Below are 23,367 nucleotides of genomic sequence, written 5' to 3' on the forward strand. Positions count from 1 at the left end.
ATAGTCTTTAAATATAAATAATGGCACCTATCTAACCTACCGAACCTAACTAGTTTCACAGACATCCTTTAATTAGATAAAGAACTTAAAATTGTTTACAAATTGATGTGGTATTCAAGTAAAACACGTCAGGGTACAGTGCTATTCAAAAATCCACTTTTGGGTGGTATCATCATACCAAAACATTGTAAAATATGTTAATGCTGTTAATAAATCTGTTATGTGTTTCAGAAAATGTTAAAGAATGTCATTCTCACTTACTTGTGCTCGTCATTAAGGATGTGCACCTTAAAGTTACGTGGTGTAATGTGGCCAGGGTCATTGTCGGGTGGCAGGGCTTCAGCAGGTGGGTCCCAGAGATTAAACTCCGCCAACCAGTTATGTAGTGTGTTCACCTGGAGTAATTATTTAGAGGCAAAAGTAATGGGGAAAAATGAAGGAAAAAAAAACATGCAAAAAGAGGAATAACAATGTGGCAGAGTGACAGATTGAGAAAGGAAGGTGAACGATAGGGATGGATATAGATCAAGTTATGTGCGATTATGTATAATGCCACAAATGCACCCCGTTGCCAGTTTAGGTACACCTATCTAGTTCTACTGTACTTCATTTAGCCTTTAGAGTATAATATTCTTGGGAATAGGTAGATGTTAGCTGCACTGAGTGTGAATACCAGGGTGGAAAAGCTGAAAATCTGACAGCTGCATAGTCTTTCTGCAAACTGTTCTGTTCCACCTCGTCCCAATGAAGCGCTCAGCATTTAAATTCTGTATAAATAGCATATTATTGTGTATTATCAAGCCAGAAGTGTCGACCATCAGTAGCTATGAATTTGGACAATGGAAATCTTTAGTGTGTCAGAGCCTTTTATGTGTGCCAGGAGAAAATTCATGATACCATCAGGCTGTTCCTATCAGCCTATTAACACTGCACAACTCTGGAAAATTTATGCTGCTTGTACCTTATTAATCCATTTTCAATTATGGAGTATCAGTGCTTCAGTTTTGATATTCCAGTGCCTGAGAAAGCACTCTTTTGATCTCCGCTTAAAATAAAGGTGTTTTCTAGATGTTATGGTGCATTTAAAGCCCTGGTTCATTCAAGGCTCAGCTGAATACTAACACTTGCATAATGTGTTTTGTAGAATGAACAATTTGTATGATTGTGGGTGGCAACTAGCAACACATAAACTGGCAACACAGTGTAACACATGATCAAACAGATCCTTGTGCACACAGAGCCACACAAATAACGAAAACAGACAGATGCACAAACAGACACTCACAGGGACGATGACGAGCACGGTGTGAGCTCCGGTGTGGCGCAGGAGTATGTCGATGAAAGAGATGACCTGTAGAGTTTTACCCAGGCCCATGCTGTGAGCCAGGATACAGCCAAAACCAGGGGTGCTTTTTAAACGCTTCTGGGACTCAACCAGATTATTGTACAGAAACCGGATTCCCCCAATCTGAATGACAGAGATTGAATGACAGAAAGGGAGGGAGGGCAATAAGAGGGAAGTGTATGAGAGTAAAAGTGGTAGAGAGGAATGTCAAAAAGAGAAATCAAAAAATGGAAGTCAGTGCGAATAAAAGAAAGCAAAGTGAAAGTGAGGAAAGATAAAGAAAAGAGAGATAATAATAAAAGTGAGTTGTCATAATTAGCTTATTAGATTATTTAATACCTGTATATTGTATACTTGGTTATAATGATAAATATCATTAATGTTCATAACTAACTGTTTGACAGATCACCTGATGAGGTTTGATGATACGGGCAATTTGAGGGGACAGGTAGATGTCACTTTCATCCTCTGGGTGATTGATGTTGATGAGGACTTGCCCCTGAGCATCTGGTTGTTTGACAGAATTGTTAAGATGCATACCACTGCTCTCAACATCATACTCATTGGCTGATTTGCTGATGAAGCATGAGATGGTGTTCCCATCTGAACTTTGGTCTACAGAAACACACATGCCCACTTTATATATTGATATAGATATATATTATACACTTTATATATTATTTTTAAGTAAAAACGTCTTGAATTTCAAATATATCATGTATTTCCTATTAAAAGAGTATCTATTAAACCTATTTCTAGAGCTTTATTAAATAATTTAAGCTTGAGTCTTGTTATATTGTTATATTATTGTTATATTGTTATATTATTATACTTGTTATATCATTTAAGCATTTATTTGTAGAAAGTTGAAAAGTTACACATGACTTAATATGATTTATGTACATGCAACTCATACACCTTTCTCACCCCCAGAAGGTACAGTTATACAAGTCTGTATTTGTGTGTGTGTGTGTGTGTGTGTGTGTGTGTGTGTGTGTGTGTGTGTGTGTGTGTGTGCGTTTATATGTATGCCTGGTTTATGTATGCATGCATGGAGTGAAATGTGCTGCCCAGTGTCAGAAAACCTTGTCTCACTCACAGGTCATAGGCCCTCCATAATAACCCAAAGCACACAGCTAAAAACACCCAAGATGGATAAGAATAAAATATTAGACTATTCTGAAGTGGCCTTCTATAAACCCTGATCCAAATCCTATTGAACATCTGTTGAAAGAGCTGAAACATGCAGTCTGAAGAAGGCACGTTTCCAACCGGATACAGCTGGAACAGTTTGCTCATGAGGAGTCTGCCAAAACACCTGTCGACAGGTGCAGAAGTCTCATTGAGAGTTACAGAAATCGCTTGATTGCAGTAATTGCCTTAAAAGGTTTTACAACATAATATTACCTTATGAGTACCATAATTTTCTCCAGACCAGTTTTATTAGTTTGTTTTTTAAATGCTTCTGTTGAACCACAATGCAAAAGTACATTTTTATTTGATTATTACATTAGTTATTTCATTTATGTTTTCCGTGTGTGTACATTTGTCTTGTGTGAATAGTAAAAGTGAATGAAAAATAAATTGAAGGTGTGTGCATATATTTCTTACCGCTTGTATCAGCAGTTGTTTGGAGCACTGCCACTTCGGTGCTGTGTGTGTCACTACTGTTGCTTGTTTGCATACATGCTGCACGTTCCCTGGAGCCATAAGTCATACTTACACACAGATCCCCTGACGAAACAGAAACATTCATTTCCATGACTTACACTGTCTAAACACTAACAGTTATTAGATGTCTTCACAGGCAGTGAATTATGATTAAATTAATATCAGTATTTCCTGTAATTTAATTTGCATCTGTGACACTGTATGTAAATGTTTTTTACCAAGTGTGTGTATGCAAATTAAGGAGTTACAGTAAAGTTACTTTGCTGATCTAGGCACTTGCGTCTCTCTGACTCTTCAAGGTGGGCCACTTTATTTACTGCATCCAAGTGGTGCTCTTTCAACAACTTCCTGTGGGTAGACAGATAAAACTCATCATTGACAGTACAGATCTATAACTCAATTTTTGATAAATTTCATTAACACAGTTTGTTTTCATAGAGCCAACAAAATTTGATTATGTATTTTTAAAACTATAAATAAACTCCACACTCTCACCCAAACTGAGGACCAAACCCAGTTCAAATGTCTCCTGCAAACAGTCCCATTACCTCTGTCCTTTTTTGTTAATGACGTTTATTGTGTTCATTTAATTTTATAGTTCTAATTCTCATCATTGGCAAAAACTTTGAAAAATGTTTATATGAAGTTTTATATGAAATACATTTATCTGAGGGGAAATTTGGGTTATGTTAGCTGAAGCTACAATATGAAGGTGTGAAAGCAAAGGAAATATTAGGTTTAGAGGTTGAATAGTGTTTTTTGCTTGTGAGGATTCCTTGACATCCCTCTCAATCCACTCATGTACTCATCATTTGTTGTGTGCTGTTGACTAAAGTGACTCACATTACAATATTAAGAACTAACAGGCTAAAGATCTACTCAAAATTCTGGTCTTCAAATTGCTACTTTTAATGAAAGGGTAAAGCCCGACGGGGGTCCATCTAGCACAAAAGCATAATTATCTGTTACTCGGTATTAGCTATCTCTGGGGTTAGGTTTGGGGTTTCAAAGATTGTAAACAGACCTGATGTTCCTCCGCATGTGAGTAGGCTTTGAGATTCTCTTCTTGGGGTTATCCAGACCAAGAGTCGAACTACAGCCTTTCAGGTGAGACAGAGGGCAAGATGGTATCCGTGCTGGAGTCTCACCTGAAGAGGAGGAAGAGGGAAGGCCACAGTGCCATTGCAAAGAAACACTGCCCTGAGATTCATTTTCAGAGCTATACCCTACACTCTGATTCTGATCTGCAAGATAAGGAAAGGGAAGAAAAGCAGAGAAACATATCATTATAAATTTCTTTTTGTTTTTCCTTTTTTAATTGCATTTTTTTATTCCAGTGTGGAAATACATACAATGACCAAGTCAGGCATAATTATTACAATAAAACAAGGACTTTATTTGCTATTGTGAGTACATTATTATTACCAGGTAATACTACCATCAGTCCTAGGAACAAAAATCTCCAATTTTACTTTCCCCATTTTTAACAGCAACTATCTACAACAGAACATGGAGAACTATTAATTTCATATTGTGTTATACAAATTTCCCCCAATCATACTCATATAATACTATTCAGATGTCCCTCTGAGTTCCATTTGTCTTTATCATGTGTATTTAGAAGCAGTTTGATGAAATCCTTCATATAACCTTATATAACTTATTTAAGAATTGAATATAACTTTCTTAAATGATTGCTCCTTACTGATAAGGACAATCAATCTATATAATCAATCAATCAATATAATGCCTTACTGAAAGGTATCTATGAAAATAATTTTGGTTAAGCCCATATCTTTCCTTTGATTATTCAAAACCTTGGAATCTACCCTTGTTAAAAATGTGTAATAATTTGTAACTTCCTTAGCCAAGATTCAAAATTTGACATCTACTCTGTTTGTGACAAAATCAATGTCAAAAACACACCATCTAAAAATTCTTGATGCATCTTTCAAACCACAAACTTACTTCTTCTCATGCAAAGTTTAAATGATAAGCTAATCTATGGGTTTTGTTTCATTCAAAAATCCTAGCCCTTAGTTTAGTTAGTTTAGCAATTAAGGGAAGTAGTGGAGATTCTTCCATCAACCCCACTTTCTATTTCCATCTGTCTTGCTGGGAATAATGGGCAACTCCTGAAAACTATTGACCTTAATTATGCTGCATAATACTTTTTTTGTAAGCAAAGAAGACCTAGCTCACATTTTTCTTTACTTAAGTGTAATGTTTACAGATAATTAGGGTTCAAGCGCGAAGCGCTGGAAACCTATTGTTTTTGTTAGGATTTTTATTAGGGTTCAAGTGCAAAGCGCTGGAAACCTATTGTTTTTTTTAGGATTTTTATTATTATTATTATTATTAGGGTTCAAGTGCGAAGCGCTGGAACACTATTGTATTCGTTCTGATTTTTATTAGGGTTCAAGCGCGAAGCGCTGGAAACCTATTGTTTTTGTTAGGATTTTTATTATTATTATTATTATTATTATTATTATTATTATTATTATTATTACTAGGGTTCAAGCGCGAAGCGCTGGAAACCTATTGTTTTTGTTAGGATTTTTATTATAATTATTATTATTATTATTATTATTATTATTATTATTATTATTATTATTATTATTATTATTCCGCCCTAGAAACGGTCGTGCAGCCCAAACCGTAAGGCCTAGAGAGCTCAAACTTGGTCAGATGGTAGTACTGGTCACAGTTACTCAGGGCCAAAATCTCAGTGGAATCGGACAATTTGGGGCGCAAAACGTGTTTGTCCCCATAACCCCTAAACCCCTAAAAGCCCTATGTCCAAATCTCAAGTGCTTTATATCATTGGAATCCTTGGCTCATGACTTAAAAAACGTATATCTCCAATTTCATTTCCGCTATTAAATTTTTTCGCTATCGCACATTTTATCCGAAACCTACTTTTGCTAACTAGTCCTAGGTTTTTCGCCTGATCAAGACCAATCCAGTGCAGTAATATTCTCTGGAGTCTCAATGACAATAATTTTTGAAAAAAAGTCGAAATTTTGATTCAGGGTCCTTAAGGGGCCCCAAAAAGTTTGGACTATGAGGAGCCAGTTTTACTAAAATGTCAATAACTCAAGAATTAAATGAGCTATCAACACCAAACTTGGGACACATGTGAAAGAGGTCAAACTGAGGTCACAGTTCAAAAATTGTGGCGATTGTTTGTTCTTGTTCTCTCTCTCTCTCTCTTTGCTCCACTATCTATCTTTTCAGATCCCTACCATTGGACATCTCCTGTCAATCTTCATTGTCCTGTGTGACATCACAGTCCGAACACAGTTCTAGAATCAGAGATTCTTCTGATTCTAGAATCTCTGAGCCCTGAGTTAGTGCTCTCCTCCAAGCACATTCAGCTTCAATTAGAGGGCTCTATTGTTGTTCATTTGGTTTTAATATGTCAGACTGTTCATGTATCCCAATTTCTTAGTTATTTTGTGTATGTGACTTGCGGGTCACTTTGTGTACGTGACTTGCGGGTCACTTTGTGTATGTGACTTGCCGGTCACTTTGTGTATGTGACTTGAGGGTCACTTTGTGTATGTGACTTGAGGGTCACTTTGTGTATGTGACTTGCGGGTCACTCGTTCTGCATCTGGATGCTTGTGTTTCTTCGCTTTATGGATATGACTTTGTTTATTTTAGGGAAACCTGGACAGGTGAGTACTTCACATGACATATATTGCGCAACACGTTGGTAAGCTTTTCTGTATTAGAGACACTAGGTTAGGAGCGGGTGCCACCCTCTGTAACTTGCGGGTCACTTTGTGTATGTGAAAATCCTTTAAGGCCTTAAACTCCCTAAAGGCCTTAAACGCTTGAACCCGGGAAATGCTGCTTGCAGCTTTAATTAATTGTATATTTATACTTAAAATATTATAAGAATATTAATTAACATTTATGCAGGTCACTACATCCCTTTAGTGTTCATTCAAAATATTATTTTAATTATTTCTAACTTATTACTACAATTACTAATAAAACAATTACTTATTTACCACTGTCTAAAGTAAGCATTTTAGAAAACTGTCAAAAATGGCTATGTATGATGATATTTTTTTTTGTTGGATGTCTAAGAGTAAAGACAAAGTAATTTAAAATTTATAAAACTTAATAAGGATTAAATATATTGTGAAATGTCTATTATCTTAGATTTTAGGTGTTGTAAGGACATTTTATTATGTCATGACTTTTGAACAAAAGAAAAATCTTTTGTTTTAATTCTGGATTACTGTCTGTGTAAAGTTTAACATGTTTTCCCAGGGCCTTCATTTGTTTCCTCAGGTTCTCCCACCCCCCAGAAACATGCTAGTAGGTTGACTGGCGAAAATAAATTGACCCTCTGTCCCATACATCCATCCATCCATCCATCCATCCAGGGTATATTTCTGTCTTTCACCCAGTGGAGTTATTGAATCACATAGCCATGTGGAAATAAATGCCACCTTAGATTTGGGTTGTGAAAGAGAAGCCTACATTGACAACTCAGACTGAAAAACAGAAAGATATAATCTATGCAAGTGAGAGTTCATGCTCTGCATCTAAAACAAACAGATTTCCAGATCAATGCCTCAGTGATCTAGATGCACCACAACCCTGAAACTGACTGTCAAAAGAAAAATGAATGCAGAAAAATATTATGGATACATATAGACCCCCTGTTGACTTATTAATAATTTTCAGCATATTATATAACCTCTCATGCATAAGCAGCACTACTCAAGCACGACCACATTTGCACAGATGTCAAGGTGTGTTGACAGGTAAAATCATTGAAATAGCATAAAAAGATATATTTGAAGCTTGCAATTCTCCTCCCTTTCACTTCTTCACAATTGCTAGTTTCAGTTTCATTTTTATTTCTTATCTTATCTCTTCATTTTTGACTCTACATTTCCCTCTTGTTTAATCCTTAACATGTACTAAATATATTCAAAACTGTATTATTTGAACTTTATGTTCATATACCACGCATACATGTTTAAATACAAATATCAGGTGTGGGAAGATGAATTATTTATATAATGCACGGGGGCTGATATTTTACCAGTCTGAAAACAAGTTATATAAACCGCCTATCTGAAAGTAATCTAGCAATGTCTGCCCTATTGTCCCTGACACAATTTCCAAGTTGTCATGTGTGTGTGTGTGTTTGTGTGTGATGGGAACAGTTGAAAAGCTCAGACTTCAGACTAAAAGCTATTTCTAGATTACAATGTGAGGAAGAAGATAGATAAATCAAACTTGGAGAAGGAGAAGTCATTTTTACCCATTGTATCGATTTTAGGCATATTGTGAGGTAAAAAGGAAGATGACCCTCTTCCTTATTCAAATCTCCCACTTTGTCTAATCTAGTAATGATCCTCATTGGGAAGTTTGTAGAATGTGTAAATACATGCAATTTATGCAACTAGCTGTTCCCTATCTATATAGCCATGTCTCATTCTTCTGTCTAATCAGCTAATCACTCAGGCCTCTACCAATCTATACTGCCTCCACTATCTGTCCGTCGATCTCTTTCCTTTCTTCTGAGTATGGTATGCTTTTTTGCTCGTTTATATTTTCACTTTAGAATATCAACACTAAAACATTTATTAAAGAAACTTATTTTGATTCAAGTAATAACTAAAGCCACATGTGTAAAATGTCTATGGCGGTCAGGAGGAAGAGGAGTGGAAAGATGGAAACATGTTGGTGAAACAAGAAACTACAGGACAGCATTCAGAGGAAGAGGCATAAAAAGAAGTGGTACATAGAAAGGACAGAATAAAATAGACAGGATTACAAGGAACCTCAGCGCAGAGTGAAGAGGGATGTGGCAAAGGTAAACACGAGGGAAGGTGAGAAGGACTTGTACAGATTAGCGAGACACAGAGATATAAGAATGAGGTGCTAACGGGTGAGGGGAGTGTGCAGAGAAGATGGAAGGAATATTTTGAGGAGCTGATGACTCAGAAAAATGAAAGGGAATGACCGGAGGAAGAGAGAAATGTTTTAAAGCAGGAAACAGCAAAGATTGGAAAGGATGAGGTGAGGAAGGCTCTAAAAGGAATCAAGAGTGGAAAGGCAGTTGGTCTGATGACTTACCTATGGAGGTGTGAAAGTGTCTAGAAGAGACAGCAGTGGTGTTTCTATCTAGATTGTTCTAAAGTATTTTAGAGAGTGAGAAGAGGAAAGGCCTGAGGAATGGAGGAGAAGTGTTCTAGTCCTAATCTTCAAGAACAAGGTTTTATGTGCAAAGTTGTAGCAACTACAAAGGTATAAAATTGATGAGCCACACAATGAAGCTATGAGAAAGAGTAGTGGAAGCTAAGCTACAAAAGTAAGTGGATATTTTTGAGCTGAAATATGGCTTCATGCCCAGTAAGAGCACTACTGATGCAACTTTTGCTCAGAGAATGTTAATGGAGAAGCACAGAGATGGTCAGAAGGAGCTACAATGCATCTTTGCGGGATTAGAGAAAGCGTATTACAGGGTGCCGAGAGAGGAGCTATGGTACTGTATGAAGATGTCAGGAGTAACAGAGAATTATGTCAGAGTAGTTCAGGATATGTATAAGCGGAGTATTACAGCAGTGAGATGTGCTATAGGTCAGACAGAGGAGTTGGGGCTACATCAAGGATTGGCTTTGAGTCCTTTCTTGTTTGCTATGGTGATGAACAGGTTGACAGATGAAGTCAGACAGGAATCTCTGTGGACAATGATGTTTGCGGATGACAATGTGATCTGTAGTGAGAGTAGAAAGCAGGTGGAGTTCTGCTCTGGAATGAAGAGGAATGAAAGTCAGTCGTAGTAAGAAAGAATACATGTGTTTGTCTGAGAGGGAAGGAAGAAGAACAGTGAGGTTACAGGGGGCTGAGGTCAAGAAGGTGCAGGAGTTTAAGTACTTTGGGTCAACCATCCAGTGTGACGGAGTGTGGAAAAGAAGTGAAAAGTCGAGTGCAGGTGGTTTGGAGTGGGTGGAGAAAAGTGTACAAAAGAGTAATGAGACCAGATGTTGCTGTATTGGGTGAGACTGTAGCAATGAGGAAAATACATGAGACAGAGATGGAAAGAGCAGAGATGATGATGTTGAGGTTCTCTTTAGGAGTGACGAGGATGGACAGGGTTAGGAATGAGCACATCAGAGGGACAGCTCAGGTTGGCTATTTTGGGGACAAGGTCAGAGAGGCTAGATAAAACGTTTGATATTTTTTATTCTTTGTCGGAAGAAAAAAGAGGTTGCGAAGCAAGTTTGGTTGCAATAACAAAGGCACTCACTCCAGGGTTTCCCGCAGCACTTTGCAGTTCGGGCAGCCCACCTAAGCTGGAAAACCCTACCGCCTTAACTAGGTCGTCCAAAAAAAAAAATTCCGCTGCACAAAAGGCCGTCAAGGGCATCTCGGAGAATAGCGTGGACGCACTTCACACCACGAGCGGGCACGCGCGCCACATGGCTGAAATGAGAGAAAGACGTGGTCCGTCACTGTCTGGAGGATAACAAGCCAGTTGATAAAACGTGTGCCCACAAATTTTTGAATGTTGTTTTGCACTTTCTTATTTATTATTAAATGTTATTTAAATTTTATATTTAGTGTTAAATAAATAATTGTTAAATGTAGTACATAGTCTGTGGCGACTGATAAGCAGAAAATGAGTGCGAGGAAATTGTAAATAAAAGAGGAAAAGTCAGTTACTTTTTCATATGTCTGCAGGATTTATACTTCAAACAATGTTACTGTACTGTCAGGTTTGTTTTTTTATATTACAAATGTATCTGTCTACCTCAGATTTATTTATGTTTATAAAACACTGCACATATTTTAAAACACTTTATTCACCAGAAGGTGAACAGCTAGTGAACTTCCTAGCACTAAACTTGCACTAAATTCTCAGGTTTCTCTGTTTATATTTAACACTTTGCACTATTTTATTACACTTTATTAAGCATTTCTTACATTTTCTTTCATTTTGCACCTTAAATGTTAAGAGATAATTGTTAAGTGTTCATTGTGACTTTAGATTTATGTTTACATTTTAATTATTTGAGTTTTCCATGGTTGTTGACATTTCTGTCTTAATAACTGAGGGTATTATGATCAGAGGAAGGTTCAGTTTAAAATAAAAATGTTTAAATGTAATATATTTTTCTCCTGGTCCTTATTTTAATTGGGTCATAAAAAATATCAATAATTATCGATATCGACCGATATGAAACACTGATATCGTGATACAGTCTTCAGCCATATCGCCCAGCCCTAGTGGAAACAGATGATTCAAAAAGACAAAAGTAGAAGAAGAATTTAATTCAGGTACATCATACTTCATGAAGAATATAATGTGTAATTTGTGTCAATATCTTATATTATTTTACTATAACAGCATTATACCTTAATGATGATGATGACTAAAGATGAGAGCAAAGTGAGAGCATACATAGTTGCACATTGATAACCACATAGTTACCTATTCCCTCCTATTTCTATGCTTTAAACTAAAACCTTCTGTCGTTCCATTTTCATGCACTGTGATGTTGTGCAAAGGCAACAATACTAAAGCAACAATACTAAAAAACAAAAGCATGGAATCCACCCAATGGTAATCCAAGGGAGAGGAATGAAGAGGTGATGCTGTGTGATGCCATGGTGACTGAGACAATGGCATAGAGCGATGTTATATAAGGGCTGATAAATAACATTTGAACTCAAAAACAGACTATATACAACAAACATGCTAACACATCACCAGCTGCAAAACACACTGAATGTTAAACAAGCATCACTATGTCAATGTTAGATGGACTAAGCATTGGTCTGTGTTGCTCATTTGACTTTATCTGGCACTAAATCTGATAAAGTATTTCAGCTCTTTACACTTTCAATATCATGGGATTGAATTTAATAAATACATATTAGTAGTTATTTTAGTCACAACATGATGAAACAAACACTAAGCACTATTCATGATGGTCATTCTAAACTATTACTAGCAAACTAAATAATGAATAAAGATTATTATTGCTACCACTCTCTTTTGTTCAACTTCAATCAATTTATAAAGCGTGTAATATTTTGTTAAATATATTTTAGTGTAATTTACAGTAAGTAAATTAAGTTTAGTAATATTTTACTCTGAGAGAGCATTTGCAAATCTTTTAGCATTTTATTCATATAAACCAATTTTAATAACATTGTTCCACTTAAATCTCCTTAATGAAAGAAAATGTCAATAAGGATAAACTACGACAGACACAGAGGGGGTGGGGGTGGGGTTTTTTTACATTTAGAAGCCAGAGGGTTATGTAACCATGATGCACTGTTTATGTAACGGCAGCCTACAGCACTTTTTACTGTCACAGCCTGCTGGTGACTTAGAAGATGATGTGGCTGTTGTGAGAATATTAAGTAAGTTTGTGTGTATAAAATACAATATTACTTCTGATGTTCTTTTAATTAAATCCAAAATTCCAGTAAAATTAGTATTATTTAACACGTTAATCCTGTTCAACCTAACAATCATGTATCTGCATGAACACACATACACACAAAAATCATATGTACACTCAACGGTCACATAAACAGGAACAGCTGTACACCTACTCATTCATAATATTAACCAATCGGCCAATCACATGGCATCAGCAAAATGCATAAAAGGTCCAAAGCTGCAGTTAATGTTCAGATCAAACAATAGAATAAGAAAAAAGTGACCTTGACATAGGGCTGGGTGATATGGCTAAAAACTGTATCACGATATCAGTGTTTCATATCGGTCGATATTGACAATTATAGATATTTTTTATGACTCATTTAAAATAAGGACCAGGAGAAAAATATAGTACATTTAAACATTTTTATTTTAAACTGAACCTTCCTCTGATCATAATCCCCTCAGTTATTAAGACAGACTTGTCAACAACCATAATAAAAAACTCAAATAATTAAAATGTAAACATAAGTAGGGCTCTCAGGTTTGACACCCCCTGAATGTGTGACTGTCACTCTCAATGCGTGACACTTGAGAGCCCTGCATAAGTCTAAAGTCACAATGAACACTTAAAGTTAGGGTCTCCGTTGTTTGAGAAATGCTTCAGAAAACTGAGTTGGGATGACAAACAAAACAAAAAATCAAAACAAATGTGTAGCCAATGAGCAGAAAGGGGCGTGTCTTGTCAATATGCGGCGGAGAGATTGTTCAGTGCGCATGTGTGAAATTAGCAGAAAGCGGTTTTAACAGTGACATGGAGGATAAAAACAAAGAAAGAAAGCAAAGAAAGGCTTACAATAAGGCCAGAAGTAGGACCCGTGTTAATATAGGATCAGCTTTCCAGCACTGGAGAGAACTGAAGGAGCAGGAAGTTAGCCTGGAGTTAGTATTGTTCTTCCGTTCAGCTATGATAAAGACACATTTCTTTCCATTAGTTGCCTGGGTTGCGTATGTATGTGTGGGCGGAGCTATCAATACAGGGGTGGAACATATTTGGGTTAGGGGCATGTTTGTTTTGGTGATTTCAAATGTCAACATTGGCTTTCAAACATCGGAGACCCTACCTTTAACAATTATCTCTTAACATTTAAGGTGCAAAATGAAAGAAAATGAAAATAGTGCAAAGTGTTAAATATAAACTTTATATAACAAATTATGCAAGAGAAACAGTCTTGCATAATTTGCAGACGACATTGGTCTGACTACGGTCAGACTTATAATATCCAAAAAACTGCCAAACTGGCGAACTGACTTTTCCTCTTCTATTTACAATTTCCTTGCTTGCTGCGGCGCTCATTTTCTGCTTATCAGTCGCAGGTTACTGAAGAGGAATCCAGCAGACCAGCATGAGACAACAATATGGCGCAACCAAACTTGATACCGTTACATGACTGGCTGTTAGCGTGTCACTCCCTACGTTGCTAGGTTACCAGAGAGCGAGTGCCTTGTAAATGCAACCAAACTTGCTTTGCAACCTGTTTTCTTCTGACGAATTGAACGTTTTATCAAACACATTTTTTATTGATATCGATCACGTGTCTATCGCGATACATATCGTTATCGTTTTATCACCCAGCCCTACCTTGACAATGGTATTGTTTGAGTATTTCAGAAACTTCTGATATCCCAGGATTTTCATGCACCTTGAAGAGTTGAAAACCATCTCAGAAACACACAGCACATCAAAGCCTGATATTCATGGGCTACAACAGTGGATAACAACATTGTTTTTTACTCCTGCCAAGGAAGAACAAGAAACTGAGTAGACACAGACTGAGTGAAACTGGACAGAAAAAGACCAGACAATGTTTTTCCATTCATCGACCTTGTTTCGGTCCAATCTAGCCATTCGCATTTGACAGTCCTCTAATGCTTTCTCTCATTCTGCTTTCATATTGATAGTATTCTTAAAAGTATTAAACTGGTGTCCCATTAAGGGTCTGCCACGCACCCAGTGTACCTGGGATAGGCTCAGAATCTATTGCAACCCTGCTCAGAATAAAGCCTTTACTGCTAAACACAAAATGTTTAACACAAAGTGTTTACTACATATTTCAGTTTCAATTTTGACTGAAAAAGAAAGCACTACCAAACCAATGAGCATAGACATTTATATGGGCACAAACACATGCCCCCTCACAACATCAGTATTTTGCAAAGTATATTTAATCCAGACAGTAGGGGGGGAAACACACAGGTTTTTCACTCTTACTTCTTGCAACTTATATGTATCTATATATTACACAAGCCCTATTATAAACATTATAGAAGTCAAGAGTTCAACACCTAATGTCTGAGAAGCTAGAAGCCAGAGTCAGTTGGCGTGTTACATAAGTCACACTCAGATGCATTATGCAACACTGGATAATCGCTTTTCTGTTCTTATGAAAATTTTAATATCCCTTACTAAAAATATTTAAATCTAATACCTGTGTTATTGAGCTACCTTTGATTTTCTTCTTCTGTAGACATTCCTCTGTTGAACTGGACTTGTTCATTATTACTATTAGCTTTAACAGACTACTTTAACAGACTAAGCCCTGCTAGCTTGCACACTCAAATGAATACACATGCACACACTGACATGGGGCTAGATTTGAGAAGCAGGGACACTTATGTAACTGAACCAGTAGCTGTTACACAACGTTTGTGTTTATAGGTACTGCACGTACCACTTCCTCATTATTACCAGAAGTCATAATGCTTTTGTAAGTGGGGATGCACCAAAAAACAACACTGACCAAATCTATAGATGATTCTACAGAATCTTAAGCTTTAACAGTGTTGTCTTTCAAAAGGTACATCCTAAAGAGAATTAAGACATGGGAATCTTTGTGTTTTTCCTGTTTGCTTATGTGTAGTGTGAGGTGCATGCTTACTGAGAAAACGGTCACAAATAACTTCTTTTTGTTCAAACAAATAAATCTTATATTTGTTTTTAAACAAAACTGCTACCCTCCTATTGAGAAGCATATTACTTATTACTAATAGCGCATTAGATCTCAGCTTTGGCAATTAATTCATAAGTTCATTGGTGTTTAGTGTTTCCACTGTGGAATGGTGTAAAGAAAATGAGAGTATAAATGCAGCACCAAGGAAAGGTACAATGATACTATTTCTTGATTTTTTTTTAAACGGCACCGGATGCCACAAAGCCACAAATTACATTTTCTGGACGTTATTTTGACAGTTCAACCTTCCAACTGTTTAGTAATATGTTATGTACACAAGCACTTCTACATGTTGAAGCAGGTGAGCAAAAATAACTGCACATTTGAAAATAATTGATCAGTATAAAATGTACAGTGCACAATGGGTTCTATGGGGATAAATGTTCTAAAAATGTCGAATAAATAAATTCCCAACTGTGAAATGCGTGAGTTCCTCTCACTTAATGGACAATAACTTGGACAATTCATTATGTGATGAATAAATAACTAAAAAAAATCAGTTAGAAGATAAAGAGGCCATCTATCAAAACCTATCCATGATTAAATGCTAAGGCAACAAAAAGGACTAAAAAGACTTGATTTGCTAACACAGGCAACAAAACAATAACAGATTATAAACATATTGTCATAATACAAAACGTCATAGATAAATGGCCTAATGTGGCTATTTATAATGGTTTTCAAACCGGGGTTTGGATTTAAATTTTAGTTACAGCTGTGGAAGCCACAAACTAACATTATTATATAAGTTAGATTTATTACTGAGTTCTTACAGTTATTAGCCTGGATGTCTGGTCATTTGAAATAAATTCATCCAAATGTCAATTAACTCAAAAACTAGTAGATTTATAAACTATGTCAACTTGGACCCTATGTGCATTGACGGAGAAGCACTGATCCTTCATACTGTATTACCGTTCATACAGTCCACTAATGCAAACGCATATGGAAAAAAATTTGGCAACATATTTACCGGTGTCTAAGCAGGTCACGAAAGAGTCATGAGGTCACGCACCTGTTAGAGAGTGTGTTTCATCCAGCAGCAGCATGATGTCCAGTTCCTAATAAATAAATCTTTCTCTCTGCCTTCTAATCTTCTGTAGATGCTGACTATGTTCAACTTCTGCCTCTGTCACAATTTCTACCTTTGTCTGCCCTGATAAATGTCCCTACACATGCTTCTTTTATTTTTTGTGCGTGCGTGTGTTTTGCAGCAGTCAGTGTGAATTACAGCTTGACAAACCAGGAAACAGGACTTCAGCCGCTTTACATAATCCTGCACACTGGTACCGGGGCCTGTCTAGGGGGGTTAACGACTAACAACCCTACAACCCACAGAAAAAGAAAGGGAGTTACTATGTCTTGTATTTGTGTCACTCCTGGTATTAAGGTACTATTAGCTAAATGTCCTCTGGAGTTTTAAATTTAGTGATTGTATCAGGGTGGTAGTAGCCCTTTACATTCTTTATTCTGTATTCTAAATATATATTTTTTCACTACACAGTTTCATATAAGATAGGAAATTTTCTTTATGTTAACTCACTGACATTACATGACCCTTAAATCACAGTTTAATAAAAGTATACCATTAATTATATATAGCACTTATTTGAATTCTCAAATCTGTAGATACGCATTACAGTGATGCCTCGAGATACGAGTGCTCTGACATACGAATTTTTTGAGATACGAGCTGTGATTCGACCAAATTTTTGGCTTGAGATACGAGCAAATTTTTGAGATACGAGCATCCGAGCCGCCGCCGCCGAAACAAAGATCCCCAACAACCACATGTGCCCTGTTTCCCCCGCCTCAGCGTCCCGTGTCTCACTCAGTTAAAGCCGCCTTTCCGCTGCACACGACAAACGACGGCCGATAAACAGGAAGTCATTCATTTTCTATGGAGAGTCGCAAAGGCGCTGCGTGAGGTGCCGACCATCTGAGGACCCGTAATTTTCGGATCCGTTTTGAGCGTTGGATCCGTTAAAAAAATTTTACTTGTGTGACTACACCGCATCTGATAAAACGACCAACAGATGTTTGTGAGGAAAGAGTGACAGGCAAAAACAAGTGAAGAGAAAAGCGATGAAGAAAATTAAGCATAATTAATGTAAAGAAAACAGAAATTGTAGCAAAATTAACTGTAGCAAATTTGTAAAAATTAAGTTCAGTTAAGTTAAGAGAATTTCAGTTCTGTCTTAGAATTTATTAGATGATATGCATACAGTTAGTGTTGGCGGTATGGTTCTGTTCTGTGCAAGAATCCACTTCCCCGTCCGTGCGCATACATGGACAGAGCGGAGAGAGCAGCGAAAATAGAATAGACCCCCGTTTAACAGAACCACTAATCATGCATAGTATTAGATATGCTCGCTTACGCGTTTTTGGAAAGTAATAAATGAATGAATTGATAAATAAATAATTAAATGATTAGAGAGAGAGGGAGAGCCAGAGAAAAATATGTGGAGATTTATGACGTAAACTGGTACAACGAACACAGGTTCCGGCATGGTGGAGTCGGGGTTGTAGGAGGGAGTTTAAATCGCAGCAGCAGCGAAGCGCTAGAGCGGCTCTGTGAATGGGAATTTAAATGGTCGGGTAATATGGATGTCGTAACCGGATTGGATTAATTTTAGTGAAGTTTAGTTAAGTTCCATTTAAGTGTAAAGTAGCATTAAGAGTGTACAGTAGCGAGTAGGTGAACGAAAGCGAAAGTGTACGTACAAGACAAAATTCCTCCTGTTTAATCATCCCTCAACCTCCGTGCGCATCTTCCGTAAAGTAAAACCAGTTTATTTTTTAACATTCTCTTTTATTACTGTATGTTTTTATACAATATTTGTCATTTATATAAAATACAGGTACTGTACATTTTTCATATTCAAAACACATAAACAAAACAACTGGAGTGGAATTTTGCGAGCTGGAACAGATTAATGGGATTTCAATTCATTTAAACGGGAAAATTGTTTTGAGATACGAGCAATTTGAGATATGAGCAAGGTCACGGAATGAATTAAACTCGTATCTCGAGGCATCACTGTACTTTTTTAGGACTTGGGGGTAGCTGACAGTAGGCCAGCTTAGGTTAAATTTATGGTGTCTAAATATGAACTTTGTGATATATTTATGATAGTTATACATTTTAATAACAATGATAAATAAGTACTTTTTTTCTAATGTGTAACTGAAGAACAATCAATCTTCCGTCAAAATAAGATGTTTCTTTGTCCTATTCCATCAGTTCATCTATTTAATTCAGGCAAACACATTTATTCACAAATTTTCTAATAGCCAACCACTTCTTGAAGTCATGCCCTATTTTCATGTAATGTATCATGTTTAAATGTCTCCATGTATTATTAACTCCCACATAAAAGGTTTATACAAGTAATAAGTATTTGACATATTTCTCTTCTGCTCTAACATTTCACTAGACAAAACCAGAAATATAAAAGTGAAATTATATGGAACCATGGTTTAGTAAGAGTTACCAAAATACCTAGTTTAATGTCTAATCTCATCAAATTAATATGGAATTTTGTATTCCATACAACTGTTTCAAAATTGATTTAGAACCACACCCATTATTGATGTCTACTTTATTTAAAGAAGTAATAGTCAGGGAACGACAAGGGCACAACCAGTCTGAAAAGGAAACGTTTTAGAGAATTCACACACTTTTTCAAAAAATTACTCTTCACTCATTCCTTTAACTTACTTCCTCCCTTTCACTCTCACTCACACACACAATACCAGGCAAACTGTAATCATAGCTCAAAACACTGTGCAATGAAGGTGAATGGCCCAGATAGGCTAAATCCTCATTGAATGCTTATAAAACAATGTGGCTCTGAAAAAGTGCTTTTGATCCACCAGTCTTTAAAGCTACTCTCTCTCTCTCTCTCTCTCTCTCTCTCTCTCTCTCTCTCTCTCTCTCTCTCTGTCACACACACACATACACACACACGCACACACAATATCAGGCAGACTGTACTCATAGCTCAAAAGCAGACTGTGCAATGAAGGTGAATGTCCAAGATGGGCTAAAAAAATTGTTGAATGCTTATAAAATAATGTGTCGCTGAAAAAGTGCCTTTCTACTCTTTAAGTCAGAAACCCACCAGAAGGCCCTATTCACTTGATCCACCAGTCTTTAAAGCTAGCCTCTCTTTCTCTCACACACACATGCACACACACATTAACGTCACTGATCCCACCCACTCTTATGGGGCTGTCTTAGGTAACAGAGTTCATGGATGTACAAGAAGAATCAGGAAAGCAAGAAAGACAGTCTATGAGAAAAGGCAGAACGTGGGGCTAGAAAATATTTACAGGACAATACAAAGGTTTACAAATGTGTATTTTTTTGACCTTGCTATAGAAATGAAAAGGTAAAACTACCATTCAAAAACAAAAGGACAATTATGTATGAATGCTGTTCATAGATTTAAGTTCAGCATTCCTCAACACCTGTTTGAGAAACTGTGACTGCTGGGCCTGAAAGCCTCTCTCTGCAACTGGAAGGTGGAGTCTCAAGATTTCAGCAGCACACACACCTTTGCAGTAATCCATGATTACTGGTTGGAGAGTGTAGTGATGGTCTTGGAGACGCCGGTCTAGCTGGTCACTGATGCCGTGTACTCCTCCAAGTTGGAATTGCCGTTGGTTGCAGCCTACCTGAACATGTTCCAGTCAGTGCACTCAAAACAACAATTTGGTGTTCCTGACAATCTCCATGGAAGATCTGTCTTTGTTCAGACGAGAATGGTGACTCTGTGCTTTCCTGAACTCAAAAACTATCTCTTTTGATTTGTCGATTTTCAGAGACAGTGGTATCATCTGTAGAGCAGTTGGGACGATACACATACTGCAAGCGGTCCAATAAAGTTGCACTCTATGATGGCTTGGCACAGTTTGGCTTTTACTGTTCTTAATGCTATCTTGTCAGAGGCAGAGTCTCTAGATTTCAGCGCGCTTGCACTTGGTGCATGGTCTGCATGCCTTTTCTGACTGTGCAAAGTACTTTTTACCCATCAACAAGAATAGCATATGCCTAGATTAATTTGTTGCCATTTGCCTACCTTGATCATTGATGTCATGCAGTAGCAGCAGATACTTCTATTATACTATTCTACTTTTTAGAATATAACCATTATACTTCCTATTATACACCCAAGTCACCTTCTGTTTTTTATTGAGTAGCTTGTTGTTGCAACCCTTTAGTAAATGTTTATTGTTGCCAAAGTAAGGACGGTAAGCATTAACCCCTTCTATCTTAGCAGCAGCTTGTTTGTGCTTATGAACTAGTGATGCTGTGATACTGGCATTTTGTCACAGGGCAGTAAATACCCAAAACAAAAGAAAATGAAATGTCTAATGTGTCTAATAATTATGAAGTTTATAATAATGCTAATAATACAAATCTGTGTCAAAGGTTAGATTTAATTTTTTTGTTTCATTTGTTCACTTGTCAGCAGATTCTAATTTTACCCCATCTTGCCCAAATCTTGTCCTGGGTTCTGTTGCACTGACAATTTTAAGAATGTGCTTCTTTTCACACACACACACACACACACACACACACACACACACACACACACACACACACACACACAAACACACAAGACTGTTTTTATTTATTTATTTATTTATTTGTTTATTTGTTTATTTATTTATGCGATCTGAATAAAATCTGGCCACAAATCTAGGCCACAAATATCTAGGCTTTCAATATTTCAAAGTGGTTTCTGGAAGTATTCCTGGGCCCATTTAGCAATGTCATTAACACAATCATGCCAATGAGTAATGCAGTGTCATCTGAGGGCCCAAAAACCATGGGCATCCAATAATGGTCTTCGGCCTTATACCTTATTTTTTGATGATGTTTTGAACTGTTGATGATGAGATTTGTAAAGCCTTTGCAATTTGATGTTGATGAACATTATTTTAAAAAATATTCCACAGTCATTTTACGCACTCTTTCACAGAGTAGCGGGCCTCTGCCCATCTTTACTTCTGAGAGACTCTGCCTCTCTTAGACATCCCTTTTATAGCTAATCATGTTATGGACCTGATATCAATTAACTTGCTATGTTATGCTAGATGATCTCCCAGCTGAATCTTTTCAAAATTGACTTTTAGTTTCCATTTTATTAAAATTTAAAAAATGTCCAGACATTTCCAGGCTTGTATGTGCATGCTTAGACTAAAGGTGATTAACACCAGTAGTCTTTCATGAAAGTCAGATAGGAGGATTATTGGGTCTGGAGAGTGTGTTAAGCAGTTACTCAGGCTGTTAGTTGTATGTGATAATATTTTAAATGATCTTTAGTGTTGACTACAATACTTTAAAAACATCTGTCATGCTTCGGTCAAGACTTGGACCTTTGCAACCTGAAGCTAAAAGACATTTGCATGATAAAGAAATATATGAATCTACAGCACAGATAATTCAGTAGCTGCTCAATGATATTTATCAACTTTTAAATTCAAGTACAATACACAGGGTTCCCACGCGTCCTGGAAAACCTGGAAAACCTGGAAAATTAATGACCAATGTTCCAGTCCTGGAAAACACATGGAAAATGAGAGAAAACATAAATTGTCCTGGAAAAAATCTTGCTGTCCTGGAAAATTATTGTTTTTAAATGTTTTTGATCATTTAAAGAACAGTTTACAACTCTGGTCTAAACAATTAACGTTAGTAACAGAAAGCGCTCTGTTCAGGGACGCTGAGTTTTGACGGGTTTTTTGTTATGCTGTTTAATCTCGCTGTGACGGATGACGCTGTCTTGTGTTGGCGGTTTCAGGTGCTACTGTTGTTTTCAGCAAATGGTGACGGGTAAGCAGGTTATATTAACCTTGTTAATCTGAATATCGTGTGCAAGGGGAATGCACAGCAAACTAAAGCATGCATGATGGCATTGGCCTGAGAAAGGAGAGGGTATTAATATGTGCAGTCTTTTTATTTTATAAATATTGAAATTTCATTCACATGACAAATTGTCTTTAAAAGTAATCCATCCACACAGTCCCCAAACCTGTTTTATGAGCGATATAAGAAGTCAAAATTAGATATTCTACTGACGCTATGCACAGTGAATCATATATTGAACAATTGTTTCCATGCTCAAAGTGCAGCACAGACTAGTGTTGTAAACATAAGGCGAAGGCCGGTAACATATAATAGGTTTACTTATATAAACTTAAAAACACGTGTGCAAATGTGATATTGATTTTTGCAACGTTCACTAAACATGAAGTTAAGTGACTCCCTTTCTATCCTTCACTAACCATAGTAGTTCCAAACAAAGCCGGAGCAGAACGTTTTTACAATACAGTGGGATTTCTTTGAATATGCGTTTATTAACGAATCGTTTGTGAAAGTGAGTCAATGACATTCATAAATACCGTCATTTTTTTTATTCCTAAATGAATATGTATTTTGAATGACTCGTTTGAAAGAGTGCCTCTATGAAGTCCCTCCTTCAGAAATACGTAACGAGCTTGAGCACGTACCTGACCTTTAAAGCATCTTTCCTTTTCTCTTCTAAATTGTATTCATTTTAAAACATTAAACTCTTTTGCATTATTTATAAAATTGTTATATACTGTTTGTTGATATTTTATTAATGCACTAGATTATTACTCCTAGTGATTTTTGGTATCATTTTTTAAAAATAGTTTGTTAATATAATATGATTAACGTAATTTATTATTGGATGTGTGCGTTCTGAAAAAGAAAAGACAATGAAGTACAACAACTAGATACAAAATTAAAACAAAGAGAGGTGTAAAAAGAGATGGTAATGAAAAATAAAGCTACTAGAACATGTAAATGCTCTTCCTACCCTTCACTGAATCTGTAACACATCTGAACTTAAATTACAGAAATAGACAAGACAAATGTC

At 36.6% G+C, this 23,367-nt stretch overlaps 1 protein-coding gene across 4 annotated transcripts in view; it reads right to left on the reverse strand.

The window, feature by feature from the left end:
• The window catches only part of LOC132853234 (helicase ARIP4-like), a 29,499-nt gene extending 12,814 nt beyond the window's left edge, over positions 1–16,685 (reverse strand). Inside the window, exons 1-7 of one of the 4 annotated variants that reach the window (XM_060880778.1) lie at positions 16,470–16,685; positions 4,041–4,260; positions 3,276–3,364; positions 2,957–3,079; positions 1,755–1,960; positions 1,286–1,468; positions 262–395 (exon numbers count right to left, since the gene is read on the reverse strand). In XM_060880778.1, coding sequence (XP_060736761.1) covers positions 262–395; positions 1,286–1,468; positions 1,755–1,960; positions 2,957–3,079; positions 3,276–3,364; positions 4,041–4,260; positions 16,470–16,503 — 989 coding nt within the window. In that variant the 5' untranslated portion in view covers positions 16,504–16,685. Of the gene's footprint in view, positions 1–261; positions 396–1,285; positions 1,469–1,754; positions 1,961–2,956; positions 3,080–3,264; positions 3,365–4,040; positions 4,261–14,932; positions 15,077–16,469 lie in introns of those variants that run through there. The other 3 variants (XM_060880777.1, XM_060880779.1, XM_060880780.1) reach the window with 3 other exon arrangements.
• Between the last annotated feature and the right edge of the window lie 6,682 nt (positions 16,686–23,367).

Source organism: Tachysurus vachellii, chromosome 11 (genome assembly GCF_030014155.1).
Source record: "Tachysurus vachellii isolate PV-2020 chromosome 11, HZAU_Pvac_v1, whole genome shotgun sequence".
Classification (NCBI taxonomy): domain Eukaryota; kingdom Metazoa; phylum Chordata; class Actinopteri; order Siluriformes; family Bagridae; genus Tachysurus; species Tachysurus vachellii.